Source organism: Rhamphochromis sp. 'chilingali', assembly GCF_963969265.1.
Source record: "Rhamphochromis sp. 'chilingali' genome assembly, chromosome: 10".
Taxonomy (NCBI): domain Eukaryota; kingdom Metazoa; phylum Chordata; class Actinopteri; order Cichliformes; family Cichlidae; genus Rhamphochromis; species Rhamphochromis sp. 'chilingali'.
Genome location: NC_137937.1, coordinates 32091469 through 32110253, shown reverse-complemented (window position 1 = coordinate 32110253; position 18785 = coordinate 32091469). Strand labels below are relative to the sequence as shown.

Genomic DNA, 18785 nt, shown 5'->3' with positions numbered 1-18785 from the left:
TAGTCTTTGGTTTTTTATTTCCATATTTTAGTAAGACCAGAATTAGAAATGATTAAATACTTCATCTGAGTCATAATAATCCAGACCAGCCAACAGTAAACAAAGGTGTAGAAGGCAGAACTATAATACACATTTGCAGTGTGCAGAACACAATTTACTTTAGGCTCAAGCTTATTTATAAGTCCTATAAAAGTAGTTTGAACTCATTTTAAAGTCATCCCCTAATTCCCCACTGATCACACATAAATTAGAAAACAGAAAAATGTGTTGTGTGTCTCTTAATTTGTATGTGAACTGCCAGTGCCACCGAGTCACACCCGAAACCTCTCACCGCAGTCCTGCCTCCTTCAAAACTGTCTGAGAAATCCGTAAGTCTAGGAACAAATAGGCTTTCTGACAGACAAAATAAAATCAGATCAAAGATCGAGATCAAATATTTATTGAAAATAAAATCAGTATGCTGTCCTCCCTGACACCTCTCTGAACAGACAGTAGGTGCAATGGTCTTGGGTCGGTGACCCAGTGTTTTAGTTTTTTGTATTATTATTATTATTATTATTATTATTATTATTATTATTATTATTATTATTATTATTATTATTATTATTATTGATCTTGGATTTGATCATGGTTTTTTGACTACTAGTGTTTTTGGTTTCGATTTTGTATTTCTTGCTTTCCAGTTCTTCTTGGTTTGTGATTTCTTGTTCTTAGGTTTTGGTTCCTGTGTACTTGTGTTTAGCGTAGGTTTAGTTCAGTGTCAAGTCTGTGCCTGTCGTGTTTCCTGTTTTACTTTGAAAGTGCATGTCTCATGTCAGCATGTCTGGATGGCTTCCCCTTGTCTTGTTAGCTCTGATTTCTCCCAGCTGTGTTTCCCTCCTGTCTCCCATTCCCTTGTTGTGTATTTTAGCCCTGTGTTTTCCTTGCTGTGGTGTGTTGTACCCTCACCAAGCTGTGTGTTCTGTCTGCCCGCCTGCCTAGTTTATTTTGTACTTTCAAGTTTAGTTAGGCGTCTAGCAATAAAGCTGCTTTTGAGTCTAAGTTTCTGTCTTTGTGTTTGAAATCATATAATAAAACACTAAAACTCACACTGAAGCTAATAAATACTAAATTAAAACTAAACTTAAATATGCAAACCTATTATGGAAACTAAGTGAAATTACATTGAATGTAATGAAAATGTTAGAATGATATAAAATAAAAAACTAATTAGAAATATTAAACTATAATAACCATGTTGATAGTCATCACATGTTTTCATTTTGATAATTATGGCTTTTAGCAAATTAAAAATCTAAAGTCTATGATTTGAAATGATTAGAAAATTACACTACAGAAATGTCAAACTTATGTAAACTGTGTTCATTTATTCATTCAATTCTTGATTAGCACTCCTTTATCACAAATTACTTCAGTAATGCCACGTGGCACACAAGCAATTGGCTTATGTCAGTGCTGAGGTTTTATTGCTTTGAAAGACGACTTCAACTTATCTCTATTTTTGGGTTGGATGGTTCTCTTCTTCCTCTTCACACTATCACACAGATTCTCTATGGGGTTCACATCAGACAAGTTAGCTGGGCAATCAAGCACAGAAATAACATGGTCAGCAAACCAGTTGGCAGTAGTTTTGGCGCCACTGGCAGCTGCTAAGTCCTGCTGGAAAAGAAAATTGGCATATCTGTAAAGCTTGTCAGCAGATGGAAGCGTGAAGCACTCCTGTGGATGACTGCACTGTCATCTACCAGCAACCACCAATACCAGCATATGATATGGCACATCACATCATAAATTTAAAATTTCAAAATGAAATGCAGAATTTACTTTCATTTGAAAAGAAGACTTTGGAAGACTGAGCAACAGTCCAGGTCTTCTTCCCCTTAGCCCACATAAGATGTCTCTGATGTTGTGTCAGCTTCAGATGCTTGATATTAGGAATGTAGGAACTGCAGTCATGCCTTTTGCTCATGCATAATTTTCTAGCACACTTTTCCCTTGTTATCAACTTTTCATTAATATGGTTCGACGCAGCACTCTGTAAAACAGCAAGCCTTTTCAGCAGTGACCTTCTGTGGCTTACCCTCCTTGTGGAGAATATTAATCATCATCTGGACAACTGTCAAGCCAGCATACTCCACGAAGTTTTAATTTGGATGATTCTTAGTCATAATAATCAAAACTAAAGCAAAAAGTGCTTGAAATATTTGTTTTTTAACATATGTTGTAAATGAATTTTACTTCTTGATATTATACATTTTTTTAAATGCACAAAAGTTGAAAACAGGGGAAAACAATATGTCGGAAACCCTTCTTCTGTGGGGTCGAGTGCAAAATGCAGCAGTTGTTTGTTATTAAGAAAAAAGACTTTAGCATGGCACATTATTGGAGCCAGAAAAGATACACAAGGAGATTATCTTCACAAGAAATAAGTCTGGTCTTTTTAGTAAAATAACTACAGCGGAAAATTAACAAAGAAGTTATATAATAGGATTTCACACAGACAAACACGAAAGCTGCTCATCTTCAGCCAACTTCCACTTAGATTTCACTGGAACAACATGTAATTTCATCCAAGCCAGCCACTTCCTCCCTCCTCCGGCCTCATCCAGCATGTTCACAGCTCAGGAGATAAAGCAATCAGAAGACTTTCAGGAAATCAAACAATGCTGCATTTCCTGCCAAGGAGAGATGTCAATCAAGTCGACCCCAAGGTCCAGGCCAGTTTACTTGTGTGAGTGAGGATCTAGGAGACCTATTTCATGCCATCAGTGTCAACACTGATAGCAGATGAAGCGTTCACTGCCGATGCTGGATCGCTACATTTAGTCCTATTCAAGATTTCTTTTTACTCTTCATTGTTTGGTTTCATTTTTTCCTTGTGTATTTGTTTTTGACAAGAAACGTTTTTAGTGTTTGCAGTTGAATCCTGCCCGCGATCGAGCTATGTTAGCGAGATTTGAAAATTTTCTAAGCAATCTTTCTCTCCATTTTTTTTTATCCATTCTGTTTGGCTTGTAATATTGCTTCTATAACCTAATCACTATAGATAACTTCTAGATATATTAATGAGCAAAAATATATAGGATATAAATGGAATTTTCCCAAGATCACAAAAACAAAAAAGAAGGATTTGAATGCATTCTCTCAAGTCTTAAAAACCAGGCGTATATAACAATAGCTGGAATATCTACAGTATGTTCCTAGTGGAATCCACTAAGTCGGTTTTATTCCCCATTCGCACTTATATTCATGTAACACTTCACTTCATGCCTCTAAGCACTTAATATCATACTCACAATCCAAAGGATGAATCAGTTAAGAACACTTCAAAATGCACACTAAAAAGATCAAACCACCGACCTGCTGATTAATAGATGACCTGCTCTACCCTCTGAGTGCCCCTGCACAAAGTGTACAATCGTTCTCTTTCCCTGAGCGGAAGCCTAAAAGACAAGTTATATGTAAGTGTTACAAATAACTTGTCCTAATACTAGTACAAGTCTTATCCTAATGCTAGTTTTAGGGATTTAGTTTTGTCGCTGATTTACTTAAACTAAGGTAACTGTAGCAATCAGCCAGCTGTGACTGGCAAGTCAGCATTTTTTCTTTCAATTTATTAACCACCAGTTATTGTTTTCTGCAAATGTTCTCAAGAGTTTCTCTAAGGAGCTTGGAAAGAAAAGCGTCTGGACTTCTTTCGTCTGGACGCTTTTCTTTCCAAGCTCCTTAGACTACGATGACCTGGATGACTGAGATGCTTCACAGACTCTAGAGTTTCTCCTTCTCTGATTATAGTTCCACATCATTAGCACTGGAAATAAATATGGACTTACATCAGCATAACCACAAAACAGCCTTGGATGAAACACTTTTCTTCCAGCACTGAAGTAAAACACAGTCTCTTTTTAGACAGTTGTTCATCACACAGCAGTGACTTACAGGCATATGCTTGCGTTTTGTTTTTTTTTTTTTAGTTTTTTTTTTTTAAATAAATAGGACAGGGGGAATGAATGAGAGAAAGAGGGGGAGAGAAAGAAAGAAAACCAAAGGGGAGAAGAGACGGTGAGAAGGGGGGGGAAGAGAGAGAGAAAAAAAAAAAGAACTCCTGGGTCACCTGTATGGAGAAAAAAAACAAACAAACAAAAAAAACAAACAGAGGAGACAGCAAACAACAAAGAGTAACATAATAATAGAGAAAACAAAGCACCATCACAATAAACTAGCTAGTCATAGATATCAGTATTTACTAAGTAATAAACGATATTGTGCAGCACGCAAGATAGACAGCGCACAGTGTGCTTTGAGGCAGCAGCCAAGAAAGCTTTAGTTCGCGTCTGTGAATACCCATGTGTGCATACCTGTGTGGATCAGCATGCTTGCATTCCAAAGGTTTCTCCATGTAATGATCTGCTAGGGAGTGTGGGGGGGCCACAGCCCCGTCCTCCAGGGTGTGAAGCGGGTATGGAGGAGATCAAAACTCCAGACATCCAGAGGCCCCCAGAACACAAGAGACCATGGAAGACCAACAGAGGGGCAGCCGCGCCACTGTTCCAGTAAGAGCTGAGGAGAGTCCCAGATGAGGGCTCGCCCAGCAGCCGCGGAGCAGAAGTCAGGGGGGAGTAAAACACAGTCTCTTTTTAGACAGTTGTTCATCACACAGCAGTGACTTACAGGCATATGCTTGCGTTTTTAAAAATTCATTTCTATAAGTTTTCATCACGATGCCAGATTCTGTACTGTCTTGCTTCTGTCTTTCTCGGTAGTTGTCTTCAGTGTCATTATCATTCACGTCATGCTCATGGACCAGAGCCAAGACCTTGATTGGATCAAGAGTCACAGAACTTCAAGTTTTAATTGAATTGAAGCTGCTCTCCCCAGGAGTCTACCAGTGGTCCGTGGAAAGAAATGACTAAGCAGGGCATTAAGAATAAGCATGAGACGGTTAAGGGTGCATTAACTGGAGGCTTAAAAGAGGCTAATAGCAACTGAATATCAGTACTGTGCCAATATAATTTTTCTTCTAAGTGTAGCATGACATCAGAATTAGAAAAAATAATAATATAAAAACAAATCAATATTCTATGCTTGCATGACTATTTCGTGAGCGTGTCTTTCAGCTCTTTTCAGCTCTGTGTATGCATATGCATATAATATATGTGTACATATGGGACTCACTTGAAGAACTGTCAGCACCCTCTGATATGTTTTTCCCTCAGCTGTTTGTCAGCTTGCAGGCAGCTCGATCATCCGGCTAACTATCACAGTTAAAACATGTTTTCCCATAAGCGTCTTTGGAGAATTCTAAGAAGCTCAGTGGCTTCCAGCTTCTGCTGTTGCTGCCTCCTGACAAAAACAGAGAGGCAAAACATGCAGAAAATAGAGTTCAGAAGCAACCACTTTAGGGGAGATTGGGAAATAAATCATGCTTTGTGAATGAATTATTATTATTATTATTCAAAAATTGATTAGCATTTTCTTGTGTTTGGGCGTACAAGCGCACCCACACACGCGCACACCAAATGTTTTCATACTGTCGATCAATTAGCTTAACTGCTCTTATCCTCCTGGAATCTCACAGACCAAAGACTTTAGTGCTTTTGTCTGAAAACACCTCAAACAGAAACCAGCCCAGCCTGAATCAAACTGGCAGGCCTGCAACTGTTTCATCCCAGCTTGGAAATGGAACTCTGCTGCTCAGTTTTTTTAATACAAGTGCCCAAATGAGCCTCATATTCATATTCATATTCATATCATCAAACTCTCTTTTGAGAACAAAGGAAGAGCTGGTCAAATGCTACTATAGCAAGCGATTTATCTGAAGAACCATAACTTCATACAGAATATGTAATATAAATCAAAGGTTTGAGAAAATAGAGCTGACAGTGATTTAACTTTTGAAAAATCTTGAAAAATTTGTTGCATAGCTGATATCAAATTGAAGATTAAGCTTGAAGAAAATGTGAGATGGAAAACCAGGTCTTGAAAGCACCTGCAGTATTCTGGGCATTGTACTAGATTGTTGTGATGACAAAGGACCTGAGCCAGGAGGCAACGTTTTCGATTTATCTATAATCCAGCCCTCACCTATGGTGAGTTCTGACCAAAACAATGAGACTGCAGATACAAACACTATGAATCTGTTATCTGTGTGAGGTGGCTGTAGAGATGGAGTGAAGAGCTGGAGTCTGAGTCTCTGATGACTCACTTGGTTGGTTTATGCTTCCAGAGCGCCTTACTTTAACTCTCTGGAAGGATCTCATCTGGCCTTGAGATTCCTCAGGAAAAACAAACAGCAAATTGTTGCTGGAGATAAGAGTGCCTGAAATACTCCCCTTAGTATTTTGCCACATGGGTAGTGCCAGCAGTGGATATTCTGTAGTAAATTACTAACCACAGTGATATTTCAGATACTTCTGGAGGTCACAAAGGAGCTTAAAAAGAAAACAACTGGACTTCTTTAAGTTTCGTAATGTCATGTGACCCTCTAAGCAAGTCCTTAAACCAAAGGGAAAAGCAATTCATGGTGTTCCACTGATTGTTTGTATTGTGAGAAAGTCTATCCTTGTCACTTCTGTCTGCTTGCAAACTACTGAAAACACTACCAACAGTTAATGTGATGAGTAGAGTGTGGATTGTAATGTGGAGGATCTAAATGTGAATGTGAAACCAAAGAACGAACTGAAAATGAGCCTTTAATGGCTGATGCAAATAGAAACAAAAGGGAAGAAAGCAGTCATCCAAAAACCAAAGCATGAGGAATAATTCTAAGGACATGAACAGCCTACATCCAAGGACAACTTGACAAGGGTAAAAGGACACACTGCACTATTATATATGCATATAGAGGACTATTCATTAATGATAAACAGGATGGAGAGGAACACAGGTGAGCAACAGGTGAAAACAATCTGGGGATCATTGGAAAACACTAAAGAAGCAAAACTAACAGAAAAACAACAGAAAATAACCAAGGGAGACAATAATACTAACACTAAATAAGATTTATGAGACAAAGAAATGAAAGGGACCAAGGTATAAACACAGTATGAGACAGAGCGAGGCCAAAGAGAAAAGCTGGGGAGGCTACTTCTACTAAATTATAATAAAAATAGACACAAAGCAAATCTCATCACAATAAGTAAACACAAAACTAAAGACCTTGTAATGCAAGAATAAGACTGACAGAAAACTAAACTAATAGGAAATCTAAAAATTCAAACAAAAAGTTAGAACCTCAAACACCAGAACAACAAAACACCACAAATAAACTAAGGTTGTAATATATAAGCTAACAATCAAAAAACAAGAATTCAGCACAGACCAAACAAGAGAACCCAGGGATCACTACAGGTATGCTAAAGAATGTTCACAGCATGCACACTGTGATATAGTGAAATCTGGAGGGATTGGAAAGCTATCTTGTAAGATTATACTTGCACATTATTCATCCTAGTTATTTGTTAGGATTTTCTAGACTGTTGTTAAGCAAAACACCATCACACAAATGAAAACCAGCTGTAGATTTGTGTAATGCTACTGGGTTTTTTTTTGTTTTGTTTTTTTGCCTGTCCCGTTTTGGCTCTTTTGCCATCAGAATTATTGTCTAAAGGCGAAGAAAGATGCCCAACGGATTTACTTTACCAAATGGACCATCCCAGCCTTGCTGTAATGCTCTATTTGATTCACCTTTTATTGTTTATTTTATTTTATTTTCACTTGCTAAATACAGGACCGATTTGACTGGGGAAAAGAAAGGGGAGAAAGAAAGAGGGAAAGAAAAACAGCAGGGAAGAGGGATGGGGATAAAGGGCAAAAAACAAAAAACAACAAAATAAGTTAATTACCTGATATTTGTTGTCTTACACACACACACACACACACACACACACACACACACACACACACACACACACACACACACACACACACGACGGAGGGTTACATTGCATCATATTGCACCATGTGCCTTCTAATAGTAATGATATGATCATCACTGATTTTAGTATTACTAATTACTAAAATCTTGGTAATACTTTATTGATCCATATATGCACGTACACAAAACTAAACAGATGTGCATTATGTCACATCTGTTTATTTTGCAGTGTAATGTGGAGCTGCAGCATTTAAATTACATGCTATGAGATTTGAGACTTACAGCAGTGTTTGCTCTCCCTTAGCTCCTCCTAAAGCCTGCACCTCACTCCTCCAGGTGCAATTAAAGCACTGAAAAATTCTCTGTGTTGGAGGAGAGGGAATAATTCTCAAGTTCACGAAGGAGAAAGAAAGCATAAGTTAATATAATGAAAAAGTCAGGATAACTGCAGACTGCATTTTCCAGCACTGATAACGGTAGTGTATTCACCTATACTTAGAGGAGCATTTCCCACCACACACACACACACACACACACACACACACACACACTTGAAAAATAACTTAAAATTACACCTCTTTCTTTGCAGGCACCTCCCTGGAGCAGGACAATATCGAAGGTCTTGAAAGCAAAATAGTGCATTTGTACAGTCTCTTCAACAGCCAAGACTATAGTATATCCATGAAGTGTCAAACGGAAGTGCCCTTGAGAGAGATGACTAACCCTCATCAGTTGACTGCTCCTTTGATTAGTTAAATGGCTCAGCTGCAATTCACATCTGCCTAAGTGTAACATTCCTGTCCTCTTTTCATTTATTGTTTAAACCAAACTCACTGTAGTTTATTGTCGAAATAACTTTGAATAACTTTGTTTACAAATTAAATGGACTTTGTAGAAGTGGCAGCAAATTACCATAAAGCTCCAATATAGGTACTACCCAAGGGCCTTTATTACACAGGTTGCAGCTTGTGACACAAAACTGAGAAAGTCATATGGAAGACCATGTATTAACGCTACTATGTTATGCAGGCTCTAGAAATGAAATGAAGTACTTCCATGCATCATGTGTAACTAGAACCCGCGTCAAAAAAAGAAAAGAAAGAAAAACATGGAAATCTGGAATTATAACAAATAAAGCCAAAAATGAATATAACAGGATTCCAGTCCTTCATCAAGGCTCTGAGTGCTTTTTATTGAATCTTGTCTGCTAAGGGAGAAATAAAGGCTGGCTGGCTCTGGCTCATGTAAGGCCAGAGAAAGTCTGTAAAATAACACAAACCAAAACCTCCTCCCTCCAGTGCAGCAGTCTGTCAGCCATACCAGGATCCTGATGGCAGCTGCATGTCACCAGTCACACCATGTGTGAATACAAGAAGACAGCTGAGCTAGTGAGGCCCCAGGTTGTGCCAGGCAATATATGCAATTTCAAAACACGGTATTTTGTTTACCTGTCTGGCTAGTCTAGCAGTAAGAGAGCCAAAGGGACAAATACCAGGTTGATTTGAAAGTTTTGTTGCAGATTTTAAGCAGCATTTTTGCATTTTGCAGATGTGCTGCTAGCAACCTCACATCACACTGATTCCACTGGATCATATATCAAGGAAGCTTCTCCGCCTCATATGATTTGGGTGGAAATTTATTTGGACCAAGGTTGGATCAGCTTCTTCAGACCACAGATAATACCAATACTGTCAATATATTGTGCTGTGAAAATAGATTTAGCAATAAGAACATACCTGGAATTTTTGCCCTAATTCCCCATATTATCTTCAGCATCCACAAGAAGTTAGGCTGTTTCAGAAGAAATCAATAGATACATGTGGTTGAATATGGGAGCATGGGGGACTATTCATCGCATGATATTTGACTTCAAATCTCAGATCAGTTATTTATGTATTTATTTATTCCCACAATGATCATTATTATGCCACCATTCCAAAAAAACAAAACAAAAAAACCTTATCACAGCTAATGCATCTGTCAGATCGTCTGTATTTATGTTTGTGTGTCAGATGGTGAGGTATTCAGTTGTTACTACAACACTAAGGGCAAGGAATATGGCAGGCAGATGGATTGCTTCAATGGTGTAGTTAAATATCATTTGTAATGAAAGAGGATTTACAACTTCTGCTGCTGAACATTTCAGCTGTTGGTTGGCAAATGTAAGAGTTACATTTTCTGAGCAGTGAAGAGTGTTGGACTATCTAAAATTCACTATCGTCTTAGAAGATTTAAAGATCTACTCAGCAGACACCCTGCTGTAATCTTGGTTGTCGATAACCATCCACTCTCATCACATGTAATTCAGATGCAAACATGTATGGATGGATATGAGAAAGAGCCATTTCAAAACAAGCAACTATTGCTTAGCTTGTTTTCAAAATCTTAATCTGGAAGTGAAGATGCTCACATTAGAGCACTGGGTCCTGCTTATAGGAATTCAGAGAAGGGGCAGCCAATCACAGGAGGGCAGGATTTTTTTTTGTTTTTTTTACTTCTCTAATGGAATCCAGATATAACAATATAGAGCTGGAAATTGGTGTTTAGTAAGGCTGTTAAAAACAGCGCCCCTCGATTTACACTCAAGGCAATAGATTCTCCCATGTCATCAAACCCTCAGATTTAATACTGCTGCTATAGATAAAATATTCCATCTGTACTGTATGCTGAGTATCCGTTTAAACCACAGGGAGAAGTGAATTGCCCTGCCATTCCACTCGCCCAGGTAATCAGACCCCAAATTGAAAATATCCAGCTGCCAATTTCAGTCCAGTTTCAATATTCCCTGCCTGCCAGTGTGATGTCGCGTTTCCTGCAGGCTGTAAAGGTGGAGACAATATAAGTGGCTTATGAATGAAATTTGAATTTCATGGCCCAATATCATTTAGAGTCAGTAATTGAGCAATATGTGTCCTCTATAAAATGTCTTCTGCTTATTCTGATTTGACTGGTGAAGCAGCTGGGTCATCACAATGGCATCAAATAACAGAACCATACATGTGTCTCCATCAACTACCGTATTGCCCCTTCTTTGCAGACACTAAGGTCTAACCAACTGTATCTAGGAAAATGAATTAAAAAAAACAAGATTGAAAAATATCCCAGAGGATTTACCACTGAGCCCCTGTTAGACGTTGTATATTTTTGAAAGAAATTCCCCTCAATTTTTAATGGAAACAGGTTATAGAGGTATAGCGGTGTGCTCTAGAGGAGGGTCGGCTGCTAATGTGCTATTTATTTAACAAGTCTTTAAAAAAAAGGGGGAAACAAAATACAAGAAGGCTTCAGACAGTTAAACATTTTAATATTTTAAACAAGAATGTGAAAAAAAAGTGAGTAAAATTGAAAAAACAGTTTAAGTACTTTAAGTGTGTCGCAGTCTTCATAAGCCACACCTGCAAGTCCTTGTCCTCAGCTGTTTCTGAGGAAAATTTCTCCTGAAACTTGAAGTGTTTTGAAAGTTCTTTAAAGGTTTGTTTTTCTCAGGCTATGAGACAGCTCCTTTTTTTTATATATGCTGGATTTGCTTTTTAAGTTGAAAATTTTATTGTGTGGCATTTCTGTGTGTGTAATACCTGAACCTAATTCAGTGCTGAATAGCGGTCCCAAACTTCTTTTTTTTTTTTGCTTTGGCTTTTGTCTAATTCAGAAAGCAACACCAGCAGGGCTGAAGAGTTTTGATTGCCCTTTCAATACAAACCCAAGCAGACATTACCTAAACAACAGTATATCGAGCATTTTTACTAAAGTATTTTCAGCCAAAGAAGCATTTATTGTTTCATCACAACAAAAAATGTTTATAGAAAATAATTAGCATAAAAAAAGAAACAAAAAAAAAAACCCCTAACGATTTAGTAACTGGTACTAACAACTTCTCACCATAATTTATATTGAAGCTGGACTATAATAGTCTGTGAGGGTAAGGCTCATTGTATAAGCACCTGGAATTGAGAGGGCAGGAACACTTCCAGGCATCTTGGCAGCACTGGCAAGCTCTCCACCATGAAGGATTACTGAAATAAGGCATAAGGATGTCCCTGTGATGTCTTGGATATTGCCTCCCGCTGGTGCTTAGCACAGCCTCGTCAGTCACATTTGTGATTACCTCTGAGCTATACCCAATCATAATTAAGGTGATGACATTCTCACTAATGCACGGCTGACGATGAGCTATGCTGCTGAATTTTGGACACGACGGGAAGAAGAAAACTTTTGCAGAAGAGCATAAAAAGCATGAGGCAAGCAATTTGTTTAGTGAGACGAAAAAGAAAATGCAACAAGACTATTAAAGGCTATTGTTCGGTGCGTGCTAAAGAAAGGCGATTTGATGAGGGAAAAGGTGCAAGGAGCTGCTTCAGATGTGACCACTGTGTCTCCAGGGGGGTGATTTCTATTTCATTTCTTCCCCACCAGCTGAATAATCTCACTCTGCAGCACCTAATAGGAGTTCATAATTAAAACCAGATATATAGAGAAGTAGGATGAACATGAAGTACTCTCTGGAGAATGGAAAGTCTGAACATGATGCTAAAATAAAGATGAAAACAAGACTGTTGTACTACTATCTTTTAGTAGCCACAGTGAATGTTTAGTGGCAAAAATACATACATTGAAAAAAAAGCTCTTATTAATAGTTTCAGTCCACCTTTTCTCTTTTTGTCCCTCTTTGACTTTAGTGAGGAGAATAAAGACAATAAACATGATTTATCACTGTGCACATGAATTGACTTGTTCTATAAAGCTATGAAGTAATACAGTAGTTCTTCTTTAAAATCTGACTCAAAACAGCATAGAGCCCACAATCAGCTCCTACTCTCTACAATTGTCTAGTTAATGTGGGAGGAATTCAAAGTAATGACAAATTACTCAAACTCTTTTTTTCCTAGTGCTGAAGGAAACAAATTTCAGCATGATCTGCACTGTAACCATTCAGCCAAACACAACGAATTCATGTACGATTATTTTTATGACAGTGACTTTTAGTGTTAAAAATGTCAAAGCATGAAACATGGTCTGAGGTGTGAATGCTGGAACACATAATCACAGCAGCTGCATCACTAGTTCAAACAGTTGGGACTGAACACTACCCAATGTATAAAAACTGAGAAAAACTAATGGGTACCAAGGTGCAGCTGGGCAGGCAGGCAGGTGAACCTAATCAGGTGATGAAGTGAGAGACTAATGATACAACCCGGCATAAGTGGAGATGTCCATGCACGTTCCTATCAAAAACCTATGCTCTAACTTTCAGTTACACACACTCATCACCCCTCAAGTCACTAGTTAGACTTAAAAAAGGAAGATGCCGGAGGGTTGACATGGTAATTATTTCTTCTGTAGTCTTTAAAAGAATCCCCACTTAAACACTGTGTGTAAATATATTGTGCAGGTAGATGCTTACAAAGATGCAGGGACACATTTTTGCATGTTTAAATATGGCCATAAATCACTTTTGTGGTGCATATTTATGCTGTTGCAGATGACAGCAGCTTTAAATTATTTCCTTTTTATGGGTTTAGATTCTGCTGCTAATAATAAAATCATGACTAAACTACTTTTTTCTGTTTTTATCAGTGGTTTACTTTATTTTGCTGTTGTGGTGGAAACACCACACCAAGCTGTTTCGTTATCAGTACTAATGGCTGTTTCCTTAAACTCTCTAAAGTTACATAAATACATAAATACAACTTATGGCTTTACAGTTTATGTTCAACTAACTCTTGAATTCTTAGGGAGGGGAGGGGGGAGGGGTTCAAATCCTTTTTTAAAAGATGCAGTAATATGCAAGCTTATGTTTAGGGTATCGTTTACGCATCTGCTTCTGCATACAGTGCATAATTTCCACCCTCTAAAGGTTTTTCTATTTCCTCCTCTCCATGAACCATGCAGCAACCACTGCAGCTTGTTGTTTCCTGAATGTAAAGTAGAGCAGAATAAGCATGTTGTATCACAGAAACTGTGTCTCTCAAGTAACCGGGTTCTTATCTGTTTAATGCACCACTCCCTAAATAATTTCTCACCAGGAAAGAAATATTAAATCACACAACAATGTTATTTTAAAAACCAGTCAGGCATATACAATGACAATTAGAAGTAAGAGGTTACAATTAAAATGATGTTATTGATTTTCATGTATACTTGACTTGGAGTTAAAAACGATTAAAAAAATACCTCATTTCCGAATGTAGACAGGGCTAACCTTTAATTCTCTGCCAGAGGGTTTCCTGATCAGGACATGTGGTGCATAATAATCTATACTCATTGGACTTTGCAACACTGTCAGATGATCCCCCATCCCTCTTTTGGTCACTGACTGCCACTGTGTGGTCATAAATATTTAACACAGTTCTGCTACAATTCAGTTTACACTCTTTTACTGTACAAGGTTTAAAAAATTTGATTCCTGCAACCCACTTATCAGATTGTAATACGGCATCCTGTAGCCATGACTGAGATAAATTAGAAATCTTTTTTTATTGAAGTATCACAGTCCTCCCAGAAATAGGCTGAAATATACCTGGGGAGAGACTCAACTTTTCTTGTGGGCAAGAAGGTAATCTGCCTCGGCAAAATAATTCCGTTCCACCAACACTACAGGCTCCATCATCCATCATCATTAAGAAAGGAAAGGAAAAAAAGGAAACACTATAATACTGATGAAAGCAGCCACAAGCACTGTACTGCCTTGTATTTCTGATCTAATTTTATTGTTTGATAGTGTGTTTTACCTTACTCCCCTGTAAATGTGTCACTCCATGACAGTTTGGCTGACGTGGCATCAAGTTTTGACATTGAGGCTTGGGCTAAAATGTTGTTTTTCATCTTTTAAAAACATCAGTAAATGTCAGAATGTGGCATCAGAGTTAGTATGTGATTTTTATTTTATTTTTCAAAGGTCTGTCATTTTATACACCATCAAAAGCCATACAGAAAGATCTAGAGCACCCAAATTTCAGCACAACAGTGGCCTAAAAAGTTCTGAATTCTATGCAGTCATAATAAACGCAGACCCGCAGAGCAGAGTTTTACAAAATAGGTGGTTTCTAAATGCTTTCTTTTAAATAATAAATGAATGCTCACACTCATGCTTTGGCAGCTGTTGAAGATTTTCTGGAAAGTTTCAAATATGTGGTTCCTACAACACTAGATTTGATACCTATGTTATTAGGAAAGGATGGATGTTTGCTTTAATTGTAGATATCCTGGGTGGCTGACACTGGCAGCACACTGCGGTGATAAGAAAGCCCATATACTGGGCTCATCCCTGTGTGGTGGAAGCTGTCCACCTTGCCAAGCTGCCGCAGATGGAAGAGCAGGGTGAGCTTTCGGGTCATGGTTCTAAGTGCCAAGAAGGAGGCCAGGATCTGGGCGAGCAGGAAGAGGAGATAGAGGGAGTGGACAGCTCTCTCCAGAGGCAGGATGATAATTCCTTCATCGGTCAGGAAGAACAGCAGCACTGGCAGCTGGAACATGAAAGACAGGAGCCAGAAGGCTGCCAGCTCTGGCACCTGATGACAGGGAGGAAAAGAGAGAAAATTTGGGTTGGCGTGCACAAACGATGAAAAGATGCAGCAGTCATCCATCAAGTGGTCTGGTTGAATCCACATGAAAGCAAAGACACACATTCACTAAAACTCAGTAGGCACTTGTAGCCACAAGCAGGTAGAAAACTCCGCAGTTTCCTCCTCTGTGTTTTTTCAGGGTTCATAAAAGAGCTTCATGTAGTTCAGTGCAAGATATAAATTTGAAATACCTTTTCTTTGAGGTTGCCAGTGTAGCCCAGATAAAGTCGAACCACTTCGATGACCGTTAGTAGGATCATCCCAGTAATGAGCAGAGCTTGATAGTACCCAGGAAGATAGTAGAACTGGCAAAAGTGAAGGGCTGTAATTAATGAGCATGATCAAGGTGTGTGTGTGTGTGTGTGTGTGTGTGTGTGTACACACAGGCATGTTAGATTTTTATGTAAACTTTTTTTTCAAAATATTGATGAAACAAGTTTTATTTTTCAAAAAGACAGTGGATGTTGAGTTCACTGCTTGTGCCTCTTCTGAGTTTATGTGAGGAGGCTTAGTGTTCATTTTGAAGACACCACTAGATGGAGCCAAAGTCAAACGTTTTCGAATTGATACACTGGGCTTAGTAAATAGATTCGGTTCATCAAAACCTGAACTGTTGACTTCAAGAGGAATACTTCTATTCTCTTGTGTGTGTTTGGCACTAACCTTTACTTCCAGCATGAACACAGCTGAAAACCACCAACAAGGAAAATAAAACATATTGAAATACAGGAGCATTTGAAGGGGGAGGTGAGAAACCAGCTCGTTGACCACTGCAAGACAAATAACAGTGCACAAAACATTAAGTTGAAAAACTGAAGTGAAATTTGACCAAACGAAGAAAAACCTTTAATAGCTGACGTTACAACAGATCTAAAAAGAAGCAATCTGCGCACTGTGATTTACTTGAGAATTAAGTCATAAGATGTCTTGTCCAATCTCTGATCTCTGCCTTTACATTCTCCAGTACGAGATAGCATTGTGCTGTATAGTAAACATATTAAACTAAAGTTCCAAACAGTCTTTGGAAGCACAAACTAACCAGATGCATCCTCTTGCTCCCTGGTGAAGTCACTGTCTGCTGTCCTGTTGTTTGTGAACACAGAACCTCCCATAGACACCAGACCCAGCGGCAGGTTTTCGGGAACAGGCGAGTAAAACACAGGCATTGTTGACAGAGGTGGTGATCATGACAGAGCCAAGGAGTCAGGAGGTTTACAGTTCCAAAAATATGTTTTCAGTATCTGTTGCTCATTTTTGTCTTAAGTTAATCAATCGCACAATACCAGGCTAGAAGAGATACAAGTGGACACATAAAGGCACATGCTGGCAGACGCTACTGCTAATCTGATTATTGTGAAGGAGGCGGGCTGAAGATTAGCCTGAAACAGTTGCATGAAGTTAGTGTCCATCTATGATGATAATTTGATTTTCTAATTAGGGAATTCAGCAGATACTTAAACTTTATAGAGATAAAGTTGCACGTACTCTTTGCAGTATGTTTGAAAATTCTACATTCTTTGTACACATATTTAAAGCGAAGGTTCACTCTGGCAGGTTTTGGTGTATTTTATAGTCTTTTTATTTAAATTCTGCAGATAAACACAATGACATAAGACTCTGCTCAATGCACCCGGCCAGCGAGTCATCAGAGTGGTGCCTGGCTTATTTTGGCCTTTGGGCCTCACTCGTCATTATTGTGACCATGGTGCAGAGACAGAGTTTGGCCACAAGGTGTCATCACAGCTCGTCCCTGGGGGCGCGCAGGGGAAAATGCTGAAACTCCTCTGGCACCTCTTCCCCTTTCTTGGACCTCTTGTAGAAGCCAAGTGAGTCTAACAAGCTGCTGATCTCGTCTGCCTTCATTTTCTTCACAGAAACAGTCTGATCCACAGACACATACACATACACAGGAGGGCAGACATGTTTGGTTCACAACGTGGTTAAAGGCAGTAATGCTTGTATATTAGCTGTATATGTAGATATAACATGATTTACTAAACCCCTGTTTTTACTTGGAAGTGTTTAGCCACTACAGATTTAGAGGATCCAGCTATTTTTTTGTTTCTCCTTACCTAAAGTCAAATTATAATCTCCCAGAGAAGCCACATTAGAAAAACTTTAGCCTCTAAACGAAGCTTTAGATGGAAAATTTAAAAGGCTTTACTCAAGAAAGCAGTAATACCTGGCTCTTTTTCGATGTAGGCCAGCATTAAGAAAATTCATTTTTATTGGTTTTAATGGAGAGGCTAATTGGGCAATAACTGCAACAGGGGTTTTCTACCCTGGAAAAATAAATGACATGTGAGAAGTGCTTTCAAGGCACACAATTTTCAAAGTCACATCAACTCTCCTGTCTCGGTACAAAAAATATTGCTCCATTCTCAGAATCCCCAAGTTCGTATACTGTATGTATTTTTTTTTTAACTCTCATTCAAGTACATCCTCTTTCTTGGTATCTGACAGATGATCTGATATCACATGAAGTAATATCGAAACTTTCCCACATGAATCCTGTTTGACATCTCTTGATAAGCTCCATCACAAGGCAGCGGAATAAAAGGTCCCTGTACTCACTTCTCACCTTAACAATCTCATCCTTTTCATTGTAGAATATCAGACGGGGTTTCTTCTCTTCCGATGAATCATATTCCAAGTTGTGGCTACACAGGAAAAAGCAGATCAAGGAAAACAGGTAGGGGGGGTTGTGAAGAACAAGGCATATCCATCTGTTTCGCTATTTTTAGGCTCACTTAACATGATTTTTTTACTTGGAATGCTCACAGAGCTGGCACTGAACTTGGCAGCTTGCTAGGAATACTGTTTTGTTTACAAAAGAGGTCATGAGAAAATCAGTAGTGATTTTTGTGGAAAGCTCACAGCTTAGCAAAGAATCCTGAGGAACATGAAAACAATACAAGGATACTATAAAGCCATTCGCTCCATGAGAAAATGATAGAGCTCAGGCATTTTCTTTATGCTTCATCCGACCACACTGGGAGCCTGCAGGGATGACAAGAGACATTTGTTAAAACAGCATGACAAAGAGGAGTGTACATATCTCATTCTTTATGTGATCAAAGGTGACAAAAAAGGTGTCACATTACAGCAGAAAATAAACTGCAGCACAAGACCTATCCATCACCATGCACACTATTTCCTCACTTGTTTTTTGAATATTATGTGTAGATTTCATTTTTCACTTCACAGGAGTTTGCTCTATACTTACCAGCAGTTTAGCTCTGGCTATAATGAGCTTTTCTTCACCTACTGTGTCATTGTTAGCTTCGGATAGCCTAAGAGCGAGGGTAAGAGTAAGCACCAAGAAGGTCCACATTTTTACTAGATGG

The 18785-nt window shown here is 38.6% G+C and overlaps 2 protein-coding genes across 2 annotated transcripts; both read right to left on the bottom strand.

Moving 5' to 3' along the window:
- Positions 1-14892: 14892 nt before the first annotated feature.
- Positions 14893-16797, bottom strand: LOC308404892 (transmembrane protein 17A). The gene is made up of 4 exons (XM_080895174.1): positions 16478-16797; positions 16102-16208; positions 15630-15743; positions 14893-15384 (listed from the first exon to the last, which is right to left on the bottom strand). Exons 1-4 carry the CDS (start codon positions 16602-16604, stop codon positions 15064-15066), a joined length of 669 nt encoding a protein of 222 aa, XP_080751300.1. The 5' UTR covers positions 16605-16797; the 3' UTR covers positions 14893-15063.
- A 66-nt stretch (positions 16798-16863) lies between these two features.
- Positions 16864-18785, bottom strand: selenoe (selenoprotein e). Its single transcript, XM_080895175.1, has 4 exons — positions 18665-18785; positions 18362-18438; positions 18020-18098; positions 16864-17319 (listed from the first exon to the last, which is right to left on the bottom strand). The coding sequence occupies exons 1-4, from the start codon at positions 18770-18772 to the stop codon at positions 17176-17178; spliced, it is 408 nt and encodes a 135-aa protein (XP_080751301.1). The 5' UTR covers positions 18773-18785; the 3' UTR covers positions 16864-17175.